Here is a 20662-nt window from a genome sequence, read left to right on the forward strand (position 1 = left end):
AGTCTCAGTTCCTTCATTTGTAAAATAAGGAGATTGTGCCAAATGGCCTCCAGAGTCCCTTTCAGTTAGCAATCATTTAATTTAAATTTACTATCTATATATTTTGGGCAGCTTGATGGCACAGTGGGAGAATGTTGGTCATGAAGTCAAGAAGATTCATCTTCCAGAGTTCAAATCTGGCTTTAGACATTTACTAGCTATGTGACTCTGGACAAGTCAGTTAACTCTGCCTTAGTTACTCATCTGTAAAATGAGCTGGAGAAGGAAATAGCAAACCACTCCAGTAATTCTGCCCATTGCTTTCCTAGGAGAAAATTAGGACTCCAGACCAGCCAGGCTTACCATCTGTGTGTAACACAAAAAACTTACTTGAATCAGCAAAATCCAACCCTGGTGCTTGTGGGAGGTACTTAATTAGGTCCTTGAAGACTTGCTTTTTTTTCATCCTAGCCATTTCCAAAGGGATGGTCACCATTTCTAAACCTTCCCTCTGACTCTTTTATATTTATATTATATTTTATTAATTAATTTTTCTATATTATATATAATAATAAATTAATTATATATATTATATTTATAATTCTTCCAGTAAGATATCCATGAGTGAGATCATCATGGGCTGGCCTGGTCTTCCATAGATCTCCTCCAAAAATGACTAATATCTTCTCTTCCAAAGCATTTCATAAAAGGCAGTTGATTGATTGGAAAGCCTGCTAGCTTTGAAGTTATAGTCCTTCTACTTAGCAACTAGGTGACCTTGAGCCCAACTTCTGTCTCAATGAGAGAATTGGACCAGATGACCCTTAACTTGCTTCCACTTATGACCCTTTGGTCATTCCCTTTATCTAGCTTTAGCCACCCCTTTTTCCTACTCCACCTCAGGTTTGGTTAGAAACCTGGTAAGAAGTCTGCCCTAGTGGGGCAGTGGATAGAGCGCCGAAGAATCTCGAATACTTGAGATAAAATCCAGCCCTACAAACTAGCTGTGTGACTCTGGGCAATTCATTTAACATCTGCCTGCCTCAGTTTCCTCAGCTGTAAAATGAGGATAATTAAGCACTTACCCCAAGGATTGTGGTGAATATTAAATGAGATTATACTTGTAAAGTGCTTAGTGCCTACCATAGTAGATATTAATGAATTCTTGTTCCCTTCCTAATATCTCTGTACCCCCGGAAAGAATTTTTCATTGCTCTTAAACATTAATACACTGGTAAAAATCTATTGAAATTTTCCATTTTTATCCTATCAAATGCCTATTCTGCGGCTCTCTCGAAGTCATTTTTAATTTTCTGCATCTGTTACTTGTCATTCTTGTATTATCTCAGTAAGCCAGCCGTGGTTTAAATTTGTCTTCTCTCTCTCTCTTTCTCTCTCTCTCTCGAAACAGTCTTTTGAGAGGTGGAGGACTGTGGATAGGTAATGTTGTATACTCCATGAAATGAGGTTGGTTTTGAGTAATTGTGTATTCTGCTTCTTTGTTTCAAGGGGAGGCTCTCTCTAAAGTGTGTGTGACAGGGTGGAGATGGAGAAGTTCCAAGACCCAGGAACTCAGAAGCATTGATAAAATGACAGGCAGGAACAAAACAATCCTGGCATCTTCTAAGAAAATAGTGAATTTTTTTAGCAGAATTTCCTCAAGAAAAAAACTCAGTATTTTGGTTGAAATAGCTCTGTCAGCACCAGGCCAGGGACCTCTGCTCTTTCTTCCTGTACCCATTGACAGACCTTCCTCCCCCCAAACTGAGAAGACATGTCCTTTGCTCACCCTCAACCCATCAAGCACTATGGATCAAAGTCCACCGGGGATGTAGCCTACCCTGCAGCTTGCATAGGCTCATATACACTCACATGCAACTCTTGTTTTTCCAGGAATGCCGTCTGTGATTTTTCTCTTTCTCTTTAGTTTTCTGGACTTTTCTCACCCCTAGGGCACCTGGGAGTATGTATCTCAGACACCCCCTTAGAATACCAAGACCCACTTCCCATTTGCAACCATGGTATTCACAGTTTTATAGAAAAAAAGTTGTAGTTAAGTGAGGGAAACTTAAAATAAACCCACCTAAAATGAGCAGCATTTAGTTGCAAAGAGTTTTGTATATCCCTAGAGACTTTTATATTTTTCAATAGTATTTTATTTTTCCAAATACATATAAAAATAGTTTTCAAGATTCATTTTTGTAAAACTCTGTCTTCTCCCTCTTTCCCTTACCTCTCCTTTCTCCAAAACAGCAAACAAGCTGATATAGATTAAACATGTACAATCCTTTAAAATGTATTTCCATATTTGTCAGGTTGTACAAGAAAAATCAGACCAAAAGGGAGAAATTAACCTTTTCATTAAGACTCAGTTTCCTGATCTATGAAATGGGAGTGGACAATAATAAAAAAGCATTTTTATAGGGCTCTCATGTTTGCAAAACATCCAACACTGTGAGGTAGGTGCTTGTGTTTTCCCCATCTTTTTGCAGATGGGGACACTGACATTAGGAGAGGGATTAAGTATTTTGCTCATTTTGTAAGTGTCCAAAGTAGAATTTGACCCAGGTCTTCTCAGTTTTCAAGTTCAACATGATTTGGAAGGTACTGTGGCCAGCAGTCCTTAATGCACATGGTGCTTACCTTACAGAGTGATTGTAAAGATCCAATAAGATAATATTTGTGGCTTATAAAGTGCTTTATATTTTATAAAGCTTTAAGCATCATAGGAATGCCAGTTAATGAACAGAGTAACTTTGTAGAAAGCAGAATATTTTACAGGAACATCCCCTTCCTGGACAACGCGGGACAACATAAGCAATATGCTGTTTTTTTATTGGACAGCGAAGTTGTACAGTGGGTGTAGTATTGAGCTTGGAGTCAGAAAACCTCATTTTCCTGAGTTAAAATCCAGCCTCCAGCTTGCTACTTACAAGCTGTGTGATGCTAGGAAAGTCATTTTAACTTTCTTTGCCTCAGTTTCCTCATCTGTGAAATGAACTGGAGAAGGAAATGGCAAAATACTGGGTCTCTTAGTCAAGAAAGACCCAAATAGGCTCACAAAGAGTTGAAATGATGAAGAACATTAACATTTCTATTATTGAGTTATCTTTTGATGTCATTTGCTTGATGGAGATTGTGGGCACTGTTTCTCTTCTCCAGTGGATGCTGCTTGTTCACCTAAAGACCATCTGGTTCCTCTGCCCTGTTCAGATTCCCCAAGTACCAGCCCCTCTTCTCTCTGGGGATGGAATCCCTCCCCCTTCAGTTGGAAAGGTAGAAGGGAAGTGTGATCTCAAAGGCATTTTTCTTTGGCCAGTTTTGGTAACTGCCCCTGGAGTGCACAGTTATATCCACACACATCTTCACTTTGCTCACTCTCACTATTTATTTTCCTCTTCCTTTTCTCCATCCCCTCTCACAATTACAAGTTGCAAAGAAGGACTAAGTCCTGAAAAAGTGGCAGTTGGGATTCTGGTCTCAGTTTGCACAAGGACACCTATTCTGTGCCTTTTGTTAGTCATCTGATAAAAAGCCGGTCCGGTACCCAGTCACGGTCACTTGCTAGCTTACTGCCAGGAACAGATGCTGGAGTACATCTTAGATCCTGAAGTTCTAATTGGCCTTTTGTCTGAGACTCAGGAAACCTTTGTTTTCCATAATCAGTCATCATTATCAAACTTTATATGTTTATTTGGTTTTATTACTTTTAACTTGATGCATTTCTGTTCCACTAAGTTTGGGTCAGAAATTATGTTCAAATTTTGATTAAATGATGAGAACTCATTTATGACATCCTTAACACATTCTAATAGTTGTGCTAAGTGCTGAGGATCCAGACATAAAAAAGTAAGGCAGCCCCTGCTCTCCCAGAGCTTATGTTCGAATGGGGAAGACAACAAGTGATGAGGAGGTCCTTCGTTTTTATCTGAGAAGTCTTAGGGATGGTGAGTGCATGATAGATCTTTTGTTCTTTCAAAGAGTCTTGCTGTTGATTGGTTACTCTTTCCAGATGTAGAGGTGGAAAGCACTGGTGCTGTGAGGTTGTAGAAGGGCTGGAAATGAAAGTTCATAAGTCCATGAAGATGCTGAGAAAGCATCATTGTGGTGATTATGAGTGGGGTTAGATAGGATGAATACTAGCCAATCTGAAATTCGGGACCCTAGGTTGGGAGTTAGGTTCTTCTATCTATTATCTATGTGACTTTTAAAAAAACATTTAAGTTTTTGGGGATCAGTTTCTCCATTCGTAAAATGTGAGATTGAAGTAAACGATTTTTAAGGTCCCTTCAAAGTCTAAATTCGTGCTCCTATCTTCTAAGAGAAATTATATGTGGAGTGTTCCTGTCGCTCCCATTTATATGGTGTTATGACAACTTGACACAGAAGCTAAAGAGAACAGAAGATTTGACAACCCAAAACAACCTGTTTCTAGAATCTTGTGGGTAACAGCATTTTCATAATAATAATATTCTGGTTTCTTTCCTCATAGGATTGTTGTAAGGAAAACACTATGGGAATATGAGCCGTTGACACCTTATTATAACACTTGAAGGAGCCATGGTTTTAGCACTGTGGGTATTTTGGGCCTTGAGAACAAAAGAGGCTCATTGACAATTTTTCCAACATTTGTTAACAATATAAAATACATTAGATACAAATGAAAAATGACATGATTTCTGCCCTGGAAGAGTTTATAGTACGGAGGGAGTCTATGACAAATATACAAGTGTGACACAAAATAAGATGAATTAGAGGCAGAAGCGAGATCTGGACAAATTGGGAGAAATTTTGGGTTTGGGTTGTGGCCCTCTGACAGAGGTTCCCTTGGAAATAAGGGAGAGATTTTATTCTGCTGTGAGTATGGACAATAAGGGACAGAATATGGGACAGAAATGGGAAAATGAGGAATGAGAAATGGTTCAGTTTGGTTGGATTGTAGAGTGTAAGAAGGGAGCAGTGTGAAATAAAGCTGGATAATCAGTTTGCGACCATTTAGTAAGTACTTACCACATGCTGGGCACTGTACTCAAGTCTGGGACAAGGGTAAGAGACAAAGTTACTCCTAAGAACTTATATTGGGGGCAGCTGGATAGAGCCCCAGCCCCAAAATCAGGAGGTCCTGAGTTCAAATCCGGACTCAGACACTTAGCACTTCCTGGCTATGTGACCCTGGGCAAGTCACTTAACTCCAGTTGCCACAAAAACAAAAAAAGAAGCTTATATTTGAATGGGGGAGAAAAATGCTGTGCTCTGCTCTCAGTCAGTCAACCAATTCTTCTCATATTGGCAGGGTGACTGTCTACTCCCCACCAGGGATTAGGGGACAAACTTGCAAGGGCTGGTTGTTTCTATTAATAATAATAACAACAGTCATAATGATGAAAATGTTTCTAATGAGCCACAGCCCCTGAGCCCTCACCTGATGTGCTCTACCAATATCAATGAATTGATTGGTATCAATTAGCTTTTACAAAGAGAATTTTACTGAGAAGTTATAGTAAGAAAAAAAGTTCCAAAAACATGTCTCTAAACAAAGTGGGTGTGAGACTTCTATCGGGAAGGTGGCCCGGACTTGAAGCAGGAAGTTGCTGACCACCCATAGGGAACAATGGGGCTGAGGAGGGTCTCAGCCTAGAAATCCTTCCCCCCATCTTTGGAGTCCTGTGCTTCTGGGTATGGCGTAGCTTATTGGAGCTTTGTCTTGACGAAGTGGGAACCAGTCAGCTCATGGGTGGGTTAGTTCCTGCAGGTTGCTCCGTGGCTGCTCCGACTCCTAACTGGACCCAACTGTTGCAGCCGCTGGCCCTGAGGATCCAGTTGGTATTGGGGCTGTAGATGGCCTTGATGGCTCTCCCAGTCTCCCTGGCTGTCTGGGCCCTCCTGTGCCAGAACACTCCTTCCCCCAAGGTCAAGAATGAATAGACAAAGCCATGAAAATAGAAGCCCCCATGGTACGGGCTCCTGGGTGAGAGACGGGACCCTCGGTCCTCCCCCACCTGCAGGCTCCCAAGGACTCTCATTGGGAAGGGCAGAGGGAGAGAGCGTTAACCAGCTTTTAGGAAGCACCCAGAGTGTTTCAGGCACGGGGCTGCCTGTGGGGGATACAAAGAAAGGGAAAAAATTCTCTGCTTTCAAGAAACTCACAGCTGAAGATGGGTGACAAGATGCACATAGCCACGGGCAAACACAGATCCATGGAGACAAACACACAAGAAATCAGAAATCCTTTTAGAGTGAGGGCAGTAAGATTGTGAAGGACTGGGAAAGGTGTCTCGTGGGTAGTGAAGCTTTAGCGCAAAGCCAGATGAGTCGCAGGGGCTACGGCTCAAAGATGAGGGAGAGAATTTCAGGCTTGGGGGGGGAAGCTGGAGAAAAATCTCGCGGGTCAGGAGACGGAGTGTCTTTTCCCGGGATCACGAGATTGTTTCCCTGGACCTTGTGGGTGCACACTGAGTTCTGGCTCAGCATCCTTCCTGCTCCTCAGCCAGCCACACGGCTTTTCATCATTAGTGTCTGTCGCGGAGCCACGGCCCCACTTGGCCACAAACCGGCTCCTGGACTTCCCCGTTTAGATGGGCACCAGGTTGGGAAAATTTCACATGGCCTGGATAAGGCACTAGGGAAGGCAAAAGCAAACATACCTGAAAGATGGGTCCTTACTCATTTCACACACAAACACACACACATATACACACATAGAACTTACATGTATATACATATATAAATCTACATGTGTATATACATATTTATATATACACTGTATATAATATATGTACATACACACACACATATATGTGTATATATATGTATACACACATATCAAATTGGTTAAAGTTAGACCGAAGGACCTTGAATTCCTTAGCCTAGATGATTTTTGGGTCATATACCATCAGATATACAAATAGCTTTCTGTCAAATAAATAAAGCATCAGTTTTATGAGTAAAGTTTTCCAAAGAGCCTTTTTTTTTAGCCCATCAGCAATGTCCTTGTGGTAACCACCGGCCTCCATCCCCTTAGATCTTCCACAAGCCTCCCCACATTTAAGGATTTTTTTTTGGTCCTGCCTGAGTTCAATTCATAAGATTCTAGCTTTAGAAGCTTGCAGAGACCCCAGAGGGCATTCAGTCCATACCTCCAATTTTACAGCTGAGAAAACGGAATTCCAGAGAAGTCAAGTGATTTTGTCCAAAAATAAGGCTCCCTGTACTTTTGGATCAGGGAGCCTGGTACAGTGACCCCTTCCTCCAGCCTGGCTCATGGAGTAGTGCCTGTGCTCGGGGTCCTTGGGGGAGCTGTCCACTGCCCCCAGGCTATCCTGGCTCCTTTTGCTCTGCAGGGAATGATGGGTTTTTCTCAGATGATGAGCCAGACCCGAACGTGCAGATCCTGACAGTGGGTCGGTCCGGCTCCAGTAGGAGCCTGGCAGAGGCGGCCGCTGCCGGAGGGCAGCACTCATCCAAGCAGGACCTCCGTACCACAATGCAAACGAAGGGTGAGTGGCTACCTGGCGGTCAGGACTCCGTGACATTCAGGAAGGACCTACGAGGTGCCAGCCACTGTGCTCTGTGCTGGGGAGATGGACCAGAAATGATTCAGTCTCTGGTCCTCCAGGAATTTTTAAAAATATATAAAATGATTCAATCTCTGTCCTCCAGGAACTTTAAAAAATATGTGAAATGATTCAGTCTCTGTCCTCCAGGAACTTTAAAAAATATGTGAAATGATTCAGTCTCTGTCTTCCAGGAACTTCAAAAATATATATAATGATACAAGGTAATCACCTTAGGGGGAAGGGAATTAAGCAGCTTTGTTGGGGAGGGAGTGGTAGGGAGGCAGGGAACCTTCCCGTAGAAGGGGATCCTTGAGCTGAGTCTTGAGGAATATTAGGGAGGAGGACGTGTATTCCAGACATGGAATGAGGGATGGAGTATCTTAAGGGGGAACAAGAAGTTCATTTAAACTCTTCCATAGCCTGTCAGAAGGGAAATATGTAACAAAGCTGGAAAAGTTGGTTGGAACCAATTTTTCAAGAACTTTAAATGCTGAAGATAGTTGTTATACAGAATATTCCAGGGGTCTTGAAGGTAGTAAAGCTTAACACTGGACTAAGACTTTGGGACCCCTTCTCTTTAAGCCTTGAGGTAACAGTCACTGGAGTTTATATAACGAGCAAGGAATTTAACTGAACAGACGTGCACTTGGTAAGTCATCATGTTCATGTGAAAGATAGGAGAGGGAACTGATGTGAGGTACGGAGACCAATTAGGGGGCTATTAAAGTCCTGTCAAGGGTGATGGCTCTGCAGGAAGAGAGATTGTGCAGATGGAAACAGGACGATTTGGCTCCCATCAGCCCGAGTGTGGGTAGGATTAGGGAGAGCGGTAAGGAAGCTGCTATGTCAGCTGGCAGAAATAGGGCACTCCTTAGCATGGGGGGTACGAGCAAGGGGCTCATTGACCTGGCACATCGGGATCCACATCCCTGGGTGACTGGCGACCTTCCTCCCCATTGGGTTCTCCTCCTCCTTGACTTTGGTTCCATGAAGGATGGAACCCACTTAGGACAGTGTCAAATTAGCCTCAGAAGGTGATGGGAGAAGAGATGGACATCTGGAGTTAAACCTGGGAGAACCTACCCATGGTAATTCCCAGCAAAATTCAGAACCCTTCTGGGTAGCTTCCTCTAACTGGCAGGCTCTTTAACCCCCCAGTGACTCATGGATAGGGAAGAGCTGTGTACCCCACTGACTAGGTAATCTTGGCTGAGTCTTAACTTCCTCTGGGCCTGTTTCCTCCTCTTTTAAAATGAGGAAGTTGAATTAGGGGATCCCTAAGGGCTCTCCAGCTCTGATGCTGTTCCGATTCCATGCTGAATAAGGTCTCTATATTTGGATGTTTATATTCCTTACCAGAGTCATCAGAACACCTTCACAGGTAGAGGCCATTGATTTCATCCTTGGGCCCTGGATTGCTTTGAGTTCTGTCCCTTTCCCAGAGGCACCAGGGATCATTGAGCTGGAAGGGACCTCAGTGGCCATCTGGCCCACCCCTTCATCTAAGAGGAGGTCTCAGGCTCAGGGAAGTTAAGTGATTTATCACTTAAAGTGATTATATAAATAAATATATTATAACTTAAAGTGATTAACTTAAGTACTATCCAAGGGAGTAAATATTAGTAGGGGGAGTTGAAATTCTCTGATTTTAAAATCAGCGCCCTCGACTTCTGTATTCACTCCAACTTTCTAAACTCCCCTCGTTTCTGCTCTCCTGTATCTTAACTCAACACCATAAACCTCCTGATTTTCTGGGATCCCTGAGCCTGTTCCTGGAGTTGAAGAGATCAGCCACTTCCAAATTCTGGTTACCTTCCCTCTGTCCACTTATCCTACTGCTGCCACCCCAAGTGGACCCTTGAATCTGGCTTAAACTCCCCTCCTTTCCTTCTGTCCATATCTTTATCCTCTATGTCGGAAGGACAAATAGTCAAGGCTTGATGGACAAGGACACACATACTGCATACATTCTCATTTATGGATGATGGCCCTTCCCTTATAATCTCTCTTACTCACGCTGTGGTTCTGCAGCCTAGCTTCATCCCTGGCGTACCCAGTTCCCTCATGACTACAAGAGAAAATGGCAGCATCTGTGGGAAGATTGTGCTGGGTGGGATCCATCCACCTAGACAGGCACCCCACCCTCACCCCACTCAGCCTCCTGACTACCTTGCATGGCTGCCATTACTATCATTACGCAATCACCAAGCCAGTTAGAGAGTCCCCCTCCCATGATCTAGGGAGCAAAGGCTAGAAAGACTCTGTACACTTACCTGTCCCTTTCACTCTCAAAACAGCCCAGAGACCTCTCCGATAAAACGCACAGACAACCCACCTGCTCCTCTTGTACTGGTTTCCTGTTTGGCCAGTCCCTTAGCCTTGCCTAGGACCAATGTCTTTCTCTGTGAAGAACGGTGGATGATGATATTTGGACGGGATTGTCTCTGAAGCCCCTTTCACCTAGAGATTTACGATCCTGTGATCCCATTGGGACGCAGGCTGTAAGTCAGAGACTGGAAAATTGGGTTTATGATGGGTACTTAATAGAATGGATTCATAGGGTCATAAATCAAGGGCTGGAAGGGAGCTCAGAAGCCACCTGGTCCAGCCCTCTTATTTTGTGGAGGAGAGAATGGATGCCCAAGGAAATTAGTGCAGTAGTGGCCCATAGACACACTGGTAGTGAAGCGGTCAGAAGCAGAATTTGAACCCAATTTTTTGACTTTAAAGCCAGTTTTCTTTTGGTTAGAGATAGCATTTGAATCCAGGTATTATTTCCACTGAATTATGCTTCCTCCTAAAGAGAGAACATTCAGGGAAAGGGCCAAAGTGGGGAGAGCCCAGAATGTCTGGAGATAAACTTTTCTTCCTTCAGTCCACCCAGCTCACATTCCTTTTCACCGTGCCCTCTGCTCTCCTCGCAGGTATCTCCAGCAGCATGAACTTTGATGAAGAAGAGGAGGAAGAGGAGGGGGACGAAGAAGAGGAGGATAGCTCCAGCTCTTCTCAGTTAAACACCAATGCCCGGCCAGGCTCCGCCACCAGCAAGAAGTCAAATAAGGTGAGGAGCCTTCAGTACAAATTTAAGGGAAAATAATGGCGGTAAGATGTAGCCAGAATTTCTTTTTTTTTTTTTAAATAGCTTTTTATTTTTCCAAATACATGCAAAGATAGTTTTCAGCATTCACTCTTGCAAAACCTTGTGTTCCAAATTTGTCTCCCTCTCTCCCCTAAACAGCAAGCAATCTGATATAGATTAAACGTGTGCAGTTCCTCTAAGCATCTTTCCATATTTGTCATGCTGTGTAAGAAAAATCAGATCAAGATTTCTCTTGTACAGCAAGATAATTGTATAAATACGTATGCCTATATTGGATTTACATGTATTTTTACCATGTTTACCATATATTGAGTTATTATTAGGGGAGGGGTGGGGAAAAAGCGGGGGGAAATTGGAACACAAAGTTTTGCAAGGGTCAGTGGTGAAAAACTATCCCTCCTCCCTCCCTCTCTGCCTCCTTCCCTCCTTCTTTCCTTTCCTTTCCTTCCTTCCTTCTTTCCTTGCTTCCTTCCTTTCTCCTTCCTTCTTCCCTCCCTCCCTCCCTCCCTTCCATCCCTTTTTTCCTCCCTTCCTTCCTCCCTCCCCCAGGTCCTCCTGACTTCAGATCAGTGCTAAATTCACTGCTCCATCTAGATACCCCTGCCACCCCTTCTTTCTAGCCTTCTTTCAACATTACTTTAAGTTTGCAAAATTGGAATAAACTTTGTACCTTGAATATGTTCCTGCTTATATATCTGTTTATAATGTTGTCTACATGTGGAATATCTTCCCTCCTGCTCGGCTTGTTGAATTCTTAACCCATCCTTTATAGTTCACCTAAATTCTCCCTCCTGTCCTCCCCAAAGCCTTCCCCAGTCACTCCTAATGGCTAATGATCTTTACCATCTGACTTCACATGGCACTAATTTTTTATATCATTATCATATAATATTGGATATTATAATGATCTATATTTTCTAATAAAATCCCTTTTGAGGATACAAACTTTATCTTGCCTAAATTCCTGCCCCCTCTCCAGAGTCCAGCAAGGTATATACAGTTGGATTTTTTTTACTGAGGCAATTGCCCAGGGTCACACAGTCAGGAAGTGTTAAGTGTCTGAGACCAGATTTGAACTCCAGGGCTGATGCTCTATTCATCGCACCACCTAGCTGCCCCACGCAGTTAGATTTTTGATAAATGTTTCTCGATTGTGCTTTAGTGAGACCTATTATCAAATCCCGATGATTCTGACACTGACTTGTTAGTTGTGTGGCCGTGTTCCCTTAACTTCCCTGAGCTTCAGTTTTCTCATTGTATAAGGTGGATATATTTTAGTACTTACCTTATGAGGTTCAAATGTGCTTTCTATACTTTAGAGCTCTATATAAATGCCATCCTCATCCTTATCACTGCCATTATTGTTGAATGAATAAATGGGAAGGAGATGAAAATAGCTTAAGGGATCAGCAGATTAAAGAGAACTTTATTTTAGGATAGAGAAGACCTAAATGTGTTTGTAGGGAGAAGGAAGGAAGCCACTGGGGAGGGAGAGATTGTAAACATTGTTGTTCTAGAGTCGGGAGATCTGAATTCAGATTCTAATCCCAACAGTTACAAGTTGTGTAGCTGCAGGCAAGTGAGTGTTCCTTCTCTGACTGCAGTTTCTTCATCGATAAGATAAAGAGAAAATTACTATTTATCTACCTATTAATCAATCAATCATATATCTATCATTTGTCTATCCATCTCTGTATCATCTACTCATCTATCCATCTATCTATTATCTACCAACTGTCCAGCTATTTATCATCTTTCCATCCATCTTTCTTTCTGTCCATCTATCTATCCATCCATCCATCCACCTCTCTATTTATTTATCTCTCTATCATAGTCCATCTATCTGTCTGTCTATCTCTCTATCTATCTATCGACTAGGTTTACCTACCTCACCCAGGCTGGAAGGGCACCGGCTATTGATGGGTTTACCCCCACCACGTATCATTATGGAAGTTTGGGCCTGTGCTATTTTTCTGACCCAGGCCTGTGAGAGGCTGCATGGTGGCCCCCAGCCCCAAGTTGGTACAAACCCCTCGATCAGCTTTTGCCTTCAGTTTGGAGTTCCTGGATGCAAGGAATCTACCAGCCTTAGATCCTGCTACTCGCAGGCACTGTAGCCATGGACCACCACCATTTCTGCTGAGAATAGCATCATCACCCCTTCCCTCAGAGGGTGCTGAGATGAAAGTGCTATAGAACAAGCTGTCATCGTCATCATCATTGTTATTATTGCTTTTGAGGATGAGTGAGTGGGTCATGATTAGCGGGAAGGGGCTCAGCCTTTGCAAAGACCCGGGCCACCCTGATAGAGGGAAGGAGGAAAGGGAGAGGCCAGGTGGCAGGGAGCTTACTTTAGATGACTTGGTCTTTGGGGAGAGCAGGAGTGTGGAGGTGCAGGTGGGATGGAAGGTGATGCAGGAGAGCTGGCAACCGTGGCTTCTCAAGCAGAACTTTGCAGGGTCTGCTGCCGCCGCTGGCTCAGGCCCTGCCTTGTTTCTCACCCGCCTCTGCCTTCCAGGAGACCGCCTCGGCCCCCAGCCCCTCGGCCCAGGCCCCGCTCATCGAGGTGGAGGATCTGGAGGAGTTTGCGCTCCGGCCGGCCCCCCAGGGCATCACCATCAAGTGCCGCATCACGCGGGACAAGAAGGGGATGGACCGAGGGATGTACCCCACCTACTACCTGCACATGGAACGGGAGGACGGGAAAAAGGTCATCCAACCGCTTCAGGCTTTGCTAGCCATGTCCGGGGACTGAGAAGCCACCAGACCCTCCCTCCCTTCCCTCTGGAGCCTGGAGACCATTATGTCCCTTCCCGGGGCCAAGAACACCTATCCGACCTCCAGAGCGGAGAACTATCACGTACCCCCTTCTCCCCTTCATCTGCGTTCTTGTCAGGGAGGAATATCATCCCCTCATCTATGTCTTCCCTGGGTCTAGAGCCATCACTCTCACTCCCTTCCCCCTGGTTCCCTTTTTTGCACCCTGCTTATCGAGGGCTGGGACACAGAGAATCCAGGACATGGGTGTTTGCTCTCTCAGAAATCCCTTTCTGGCCTCAGGCGTCCGAGGCAGTGGGTTTTCTGTCCCTGGAGAGGGAATCAGAGGGGGTGGGGCAGGGCACCATCTCTGCCTCATGTGCCAGGGGGGCGCGGGCTGGGGAGCGTGTCACGATCCTCAGGTGTGTGCGCAGGTGAGAGCGTACAGGTGTGCAGCCAGGTGCTCGTGTACGGGGCAGGGGATGGATCATCATGTTGTATCCGTAGGTATTTCTTCTGGCTGGAAGGAAGAGGAAGAAGAGCAAAACATCTAATTACCTCATCTCTGTAGACCCGACGGACTTGTCCCGAGGAGGAGAGAGCTTTGTGGGGAAACTCCGGTAATGCTGGGGCCCAAAGGGAGCACTGCTGACCCCGCACCGGGACTAGCCTGGGCCCCTCCGCTCTGTCTTGTGGGACTTTGTCTTGACAGACCCTCCACTTATTATATATTCTATAACCCTTATTCTACAGATAAAACGCTCCCCTAAATTGTATGGCTTAAAACGTCAGAGTCGGGAGGGACCTTAGAGTTCCATATACTAATGAAACTGTAAGCCTAGTCTGGAAGCCCTGCTGATGCCCATTGTTCTCCCCTGGCTTCTAGGTCAAACCTCATGGGAACCAAGTTCACCGTGTATAACAATGGAGTCAACCCCATGAAAACATCCTCCAATGTGGAAGGTGCAAATTTAAGGCAGGAGCTGGCAGCCATTTGCTATGTGAGTCATGGGGATGTGGGGGAGAGGTAAGGGATCGGGGCCAGACACCTTATCCAAACCAGGCTAGTTGGCTGTTGGCTTGGGCCTCCAGTCTATTAACCATCTCCATCCATCCACCCATTCAGCTGACCAAAACTGGGTATTATCAGCATAGATTTGATAATTAAGTCCATAGGAGATGATGAGATTATTGTGAGAAAAAGAAAGTTTAGGATAGAAATTTTGGGGTACACTTATCGTAGGAGAGCAATTAGACACAAGGAAAACCAAGAAGGCTAAAGATGGAGGGAGCATATATTTGAGTGTAATAATTTCCTTTTCCTTTTTATTGGTTGTTAATTACCTCTTTTTTATTTTTGGCTTTGGTAATTCTCATTTTCCTTTCTCTTTTGTTGTTGAATTAATTTTTTTCTATTTTATTGGTCTTTAAAAACAGCTTGTAATTTTTATTTATCATCACAACAATATTTGTACTTTCAATTTAAAAGATAATTTCAATTTTTATGTCCAGTTAGGGAGGGTTATTAATTTGCTCATCTCCTCGACTTTTTATTTGCATACTAAATTTATTGGTCTTTCTCACTTGGTTGATGTAAATTTTCCGTTATGAAATTTTCCCCTGAAGACTATTTTGGCTGTAGCATATCATTTGTACTCTGTTGTCTCATTTTTATAGTTTTCTTTGATATAATAATTTATTTTTATAATGTATTCTTTGACCTATTCATTGTTTAGGACTGTATTACTTCTGTCTGAATCTTTTTTCAGACTTCCCTTATTGATTATAATTTTAATTGTTATGGTCTTCAAATGATACATTAAATATTTTGTCTTTCTGCTTTTGTTTATAAGATTTTAATGCCTTTTTCACAATAGTTTTTGTACAGGTACCAGCAAAACTGGAAAAAACATATGCATATGTACATATATACACACATACATATACACATTTCTGATGTAACCATTGCCATTATTAACCATCAAAATTCTATTGTATCCATCTTTTGCAATATTTTATTCAGATTCTTAGTGTCTTTCCTGCCTATTTTTCTTCTTAACTTGTCTGTGTTTAAAAGAAACATACTGAAAACATTGATGATTATTCTGTCCTTTCTCCCTAGAGTTCAGTTAGCTTTCCATTTCAGTTCTTTTGCATCATGTCATTAGGACATATATAGTTGATATTGATAATTTCATTATTTATGATACATTTAAATATAATATAGTTTGGTTTATCTTTCTTAATTATAGTTTTTTTTAAAGTTCTGGTCTTTTCTGAGATTATGCTGACCATTCTTGGTTTTTTTAGATTCAACAGAGGCATAACAGATTCATTGACAACCTTTCATTTTATCCTGAGTGAATCTTTATTTTAAGAATCTTGTGAACAACAAATTAATTTTGCTATTCTCTTCCATTTTATGACAAGTTGAGTCCTTTCATCTTTATGACAGTGATTGTTAGGTTAGTTTTTTCTGCAATATGTTCTGTTATAATGCTTCCTCTCTTTGCCAACTACTCCTTTCTTTAAGGAGAAGGAAAGGTATAAAAAGGGAATAAAATCAGGACTAGTCACCTATAATTAGAATAGTTTGATTTCACTTTTTTTCTCTTTTCTCTACACAGCCTAGATCCAGATGGCTGGGTTTTACCACTTCTTCTATTTCTTGTTTCCTTTTTATAATTAGCCAGCTGTAGTTGAAGTTTGTTTTGTTTGTGACTATTTCCTCACCAATTCTACTTTCTTAAGCATCATTATTTCTATCCTAAACCACTTCCCTATTTATTTTGTTATATAAAAATGCATAATATTGTTTCCATTCGTCCCCCTGAACATGCCTCACTTACATCCAAGTGAGATCCATGAGATCCTCATCTTCTCCATCCTTCCAACTGTGTATATTTATATAGTCTTTTCTTGTGCTCAAACTACATTAAACAGTAATCTTTTCTCCTCTCATTACATCCCTAGACTATTCATTTTTTTCTTTCCTCCTTCCCTGCTCTCTTTTTTGAGAGAAAAAGTACTCAGACCCTGAGTTTATCTCCTTCCTCTAAACCCCATTGATCCTTAGAGATGTTGGGCTTCTGAAGAGGCAATAGCTTTTCTTTCCCTTTCAGAATGCAGATATTTGATCATCATTCTATCCATTCAGGTTGTTCAAACCTGTTATCTTTCTAGAGTTCTCTGGACTCATAAATTTACATTTTGAGGATACTACACAGCTCTGGTCCTCTCAACAAGAATGTTTGGAAGTAAAGGATTTTGTTACAAATCTATCTTTCTCCCTGTGGGTGTAAGCTTGATTTTAAATAATGTTATTTTCGTACACAGACCTTTTTATTTTGCTTTTAGATATAATATTTTATTCTTGTGTTTCTCATACATGCTCACTGATCCTATGTGATTTTGACTGGGACTTTTTAGTATATGATATGGTTCTTCCTGAAAAATTTTTTATTTGTCTTAGAATCTCGGAAGTTTGACAATAACATTTCTGGGGGAACCGAATTTGGGGCTTCTTTCAAGTAATGACTTAGATTCTGGGTCCCCCCCATAATCTTGCCCTATGAGTTCTATGACTTTTTAAAAATAGGGTATTTGTCCCTCATTCATGATTTTCTGAGGATTTCAATGATCCTTAAATTCTTTCCTCTTATTGAATTTTTAGGTCATTTTTATTAATGTTGTAGATATAGGTTCTTCTTTGGATTTTACTCTGATATTTCTTGTTATATCATTTACTTTTTGAATTCTATTTCCTATATTCTATTTTTCAGGGGAATCACTTTCATGATAAAGTTTTCCAGCTTCTACTGTTTATTATCCTTTCAAATATTCCCTCATGAACTCATTCTGACTTATTTCTGATTTTCTTTTATTTCTTTTCATAAGCCTTCAGTCTATTCTTCATATTCTTGTCACCAATTTCTTCTCTTTTCTGGGGTTTATTCTTGTAATTATTACTGAATTATATTTTTCTAAAATTTTACCTTGGGATTCTCTTAACCCATAATGTTTCTTCACTGTACTTCAAATTTTCTTAAGTTTATTCATTTCTTTCTTCTCTCTAAAAGGGATTAGCCCATCCTCTTGTTGCTTCTATTTCTCTCTACAATTGCATGCGTTGATGCTACATAAATCTTTGAAGATGGGGCTGATGTAGGAGTATAGAGTCGTTAATAGCCACAGGGAGCTCTAAGGCTAAATTTCGGACGGGGCAGTTGGCTGGCAAACCTAGGCAGTTTGGGGGCCCTTTCGCCTCTGCAAACCTGTGAGTGCCCAGTCTTGGATGGGGAGTCAGCTGTAGTCATGGCGGGGTCCTGGGTGGGTGGATTCAGAACTGGGCACTTTGAGCCACTGAGGGGCACAGACCAAGAGGAGAGTTCTCGGGGAGGGGACGGTGAGACTAGGAAACTAGTGAGCAAGATCCTCCCCAGCTTAGCAGCATGTGTGTATGTATGTGTATATGAATGTACGTGCACATGTGTGTATGTGAATGTATGTACACTTGTTTTTGTGTGTGCATGTGTGTGTGCATCCCTCCTCTGTTGGAAGGGGGCTGCTGCTAATCAGCCTCTTCTCTCTTTGGAATCTCTAGGAGACAAACGTCCTGGGATTTAAGGGCCCTCGGAAAATGAGCGTGATCATCCCTGGCATGAGCATGGTGCACGAGAGGGTCTCCATCCGGCCTCGAAACGTGAGTCAGCCCTGCCCTGCCCGCCCGTGGCCAGGAGAGGAGAGTGCTTCTTATAACTCCTTTGTAAGGAGGGAACACAAGGGAAGGAGGGAAAAGGGAAGGAGACAAGGAAGGATGCTGGATGCAGAGGGGGCGGGGACCGCAGAGTGCGCCCGACCCAAACTGTCCAGAGACAGGATCCAGCTCCGAAGGGACCTCTCAGGCTGGGAGGGCCCCTCTGCCCAAGCAGCCCATTCTGCCTTCAGACACTGAGATTCACGGGACATTTTCCTTCCCCATACTGAGTCCCAGTCAGTCCCTCTTTCCCTTGTTCTTAGTTAAGCCCGTGAGGGCTGAGCAGAACGAAGTCTCCCTTCTGACACACGATGACCGGAGGTCGTGTCCCTCCTCTCCAAGCTTTAGTCCCTTTTTCCTTCAGCTGGTTCTGACGGGCCGTGGTCTCCTGTCCCTTCCCAAGCCCCAGGGGTGCCCCGGGCAGGCTCCAGCTGGCCAGAGTCTTTTGTGAGTGTGACACCCCCAAGGCGATGCTCCCGGGGAGTCTGACCGGGCAGCGCGTGGTCATCACGGCTGGGCAGCCGCCATGTTTGATGCAGTCTCACCGGGATAGCTTTCCCAGATGTTAGGTGTCTTCTGTGAAGCCTACTCCCCACTTTTAAATGTGACATTTGCCCTTAATTTGTCTTACTCCTTCTCCCGTTCTCAAAGCTCTTCTTTCCTGTCTTTGATTTTCCTCCAGCCATCAAAATGGCAGGTTTTTGTCCTCAGCATTTACTGCCAGCTCCAGTTCCTCCTGAATATTAGCTCCTGCTTTGTGCTTCTAGGACTGTACCTTTCTTCTGGGCTCATTGCCCATCTTTGTTTCTTGTAAAAAAAACTATCTGAGACCCAAAGTTAGAGACCAACATTTTTGTTTGCTCTTTTGATTCATGATTAGCAATTTCAGTGTCTCCGCTGTCACTTCCCTTAAGTACTTGTCGATGCTACCAGGCCCTCCCAGTGTGTGGTGCCCTTTCTTCTTCCCTCAGCCCACTCAGTGATGTATTCCTTAATCGCGTCTTAGGGGACTGCAAAATCTCACAAGAGCTGAGTCACGTCCAGCCTGTCCCCTGACCTAAATCACTTTTCTGTCTCCAATCCCTGTTTGCTTGTACCAGGGACTCCCTTCCCTCTCTCATCTTCTTTTTTCTTCTTCTTTTTCTATCTCCTATCCTTGTTTGCTTGTACCAGGGACTCCTTTTCCTATCTCATCTTCTTTTTTGTCTTCACTGTCCCATAGACCTCTCCTCCGCTCCATTTGGACTTCCCATTGTCACTCTTTCTGTGCCCCCACATGTTTCCCTGCTCTAATTTGCTCCCATTTCCCTTCCTCTCTCCCCCATCCCCATTCACTCCCTCGGCCTCTCCTGTCTCCCAGCATCTCTGCACCTTCTGCAGAATGCCCCCCAGTGCCTTTCCTTCCTCAGACAAGTCCTGTTCTTGCTCTCTCAGGAGCAGGAGACGCTGCTGGCTCGGTGGCTAAGCAAGAACACGGACACCATCATCGAGCTTCACAACAAGACGCCCGTGTGGAACGACGATACCCAGTCCTACGTGCTCAACTTTCACGGTCGGGTCACGCAGGCCTCTGTCAAGAATTTCCAGATCATCCACGCAAATGACCGTGAGTACTCTTTTGGGAGAGAAACTCTGTTTAGACAAAGAGACATCTCCTGAGGGGAAAGATGGCGGGAGGGGAAAAGGGGCATTCTGCAGAGTTTGGCTCAAGCCAGAGGAAGTAGGGCTCATGGAAGAGACTCGGGCTAGCCGTTACACAGGCTGTCTCACGACCTGTAGGTCTGAGGACAAGGAGGACTTAAGTCACCATCATAGTCAGAGAGCTGGAATAGACCTGGGCCGGTCCTCCCGGACCTGAGCCAGAACCTCCTTTCCAGCACTGCTTGCAGCATGGTCAGTTGGAGACTTCCAGCAGCGAGGCACGAGGGTAGCCCATCCATTCTGCCTGCGGAGCTTTAAATGCTAGGAAGTTTTTCTCTCCATTAAGCCAGACCCGCTACTGAAAATCCCCTTTTTGTTTGCCTTCCGGGGCCAAGCAGAAGTTCATTTTGTCTTTCCCATGAGTCATTCAAATGCTCCACAGTACTCACATTCCTGCTACATCTGCTCTTCAAGCCAGACATCCCCGGTACTTTTCATTGGTCCCTCTCTGGCCTAGATGCATCATCTTAGACTCTCCCTGGTTCATAATCTTCTTCCCAAAATGGGGCCCCCAGAAGGGTCCTGGGTACACCGTAGGTCTGTATGCAGCATCCTTCATTCTGGGTACTATTTGTTAAAGCCATTTTTAGTCCCCATTGATTTTTCTGGCTGCGGTCTACCAAAGCCCAACTGTTTTCCAAACGAAGTGATCTGACTATACTTCCGTCCTGTACTCTTACAATTGATTTTGGAAACCCAAATGCAGGATTTTACTTTTATTTGAATTAAATTCCTTTACTAAAAATGGGGACCAAGATGAAATCTTCAGCTATCCTTCCATCTGCTTACTTTCTCATCTTTTATAAAATGGGT

General features: G+C 43.5%; 1 protein-coding gene across 5 annotated transcripts in view; it reads left to right on the forward strand.

Moving 5' to 3' along the window:
- Positions 1-20662, forward strand: part of TUB (TUB bipartite transcription factor) — a 130507-nt gene that overhangs the window by 103733 nt on the left and 6112 nt on the right. For all 5 annotated transcript variants that reach the window (XM_051963966.1, XM_051963967.1, XM_051963965.1 and 2 more), the window contains 7 exons: positions 7320-7475; positions 10460-10596; positions 13154-13345; positions 13900-14012; positions 14279-14393; positions 17996-18094; positions 19583-19754. In XM_051963966.1, coding sequence (XP_051819926.1) covers positions 7320-7475; positions 10460-10596; positions 13154-13345; positions 13900-14012; positions 14279-14393; positions 17996-18094; positions 19583-19754 — 984 coding nt within the window. The remainder of the gene's footprint in view (positions 1-7319; positions 7476-10459; positions 10597-13153; positions 13346-13899; positions 14013-14278; positions 14394-17995; positions 18095-19582; positions 19755-20662) is intronic.

This window comes from Antechinus flavipes, chromosome 6 (genome assembly GCF_016432865.1).
Source record: "Antechinus flavipes isolate AdamAnt ecotype Samford, QLD, Australia chromosome 6, AdamAnt_v2, whole genome shotgun sequence".
NCBI classification, from domain to species: Eukaryota; Metazoa; Chordata; class Mammalia; order Dasyuromorphia; family Dasyuridae; genus Antechinus; species Antechinus flavipes.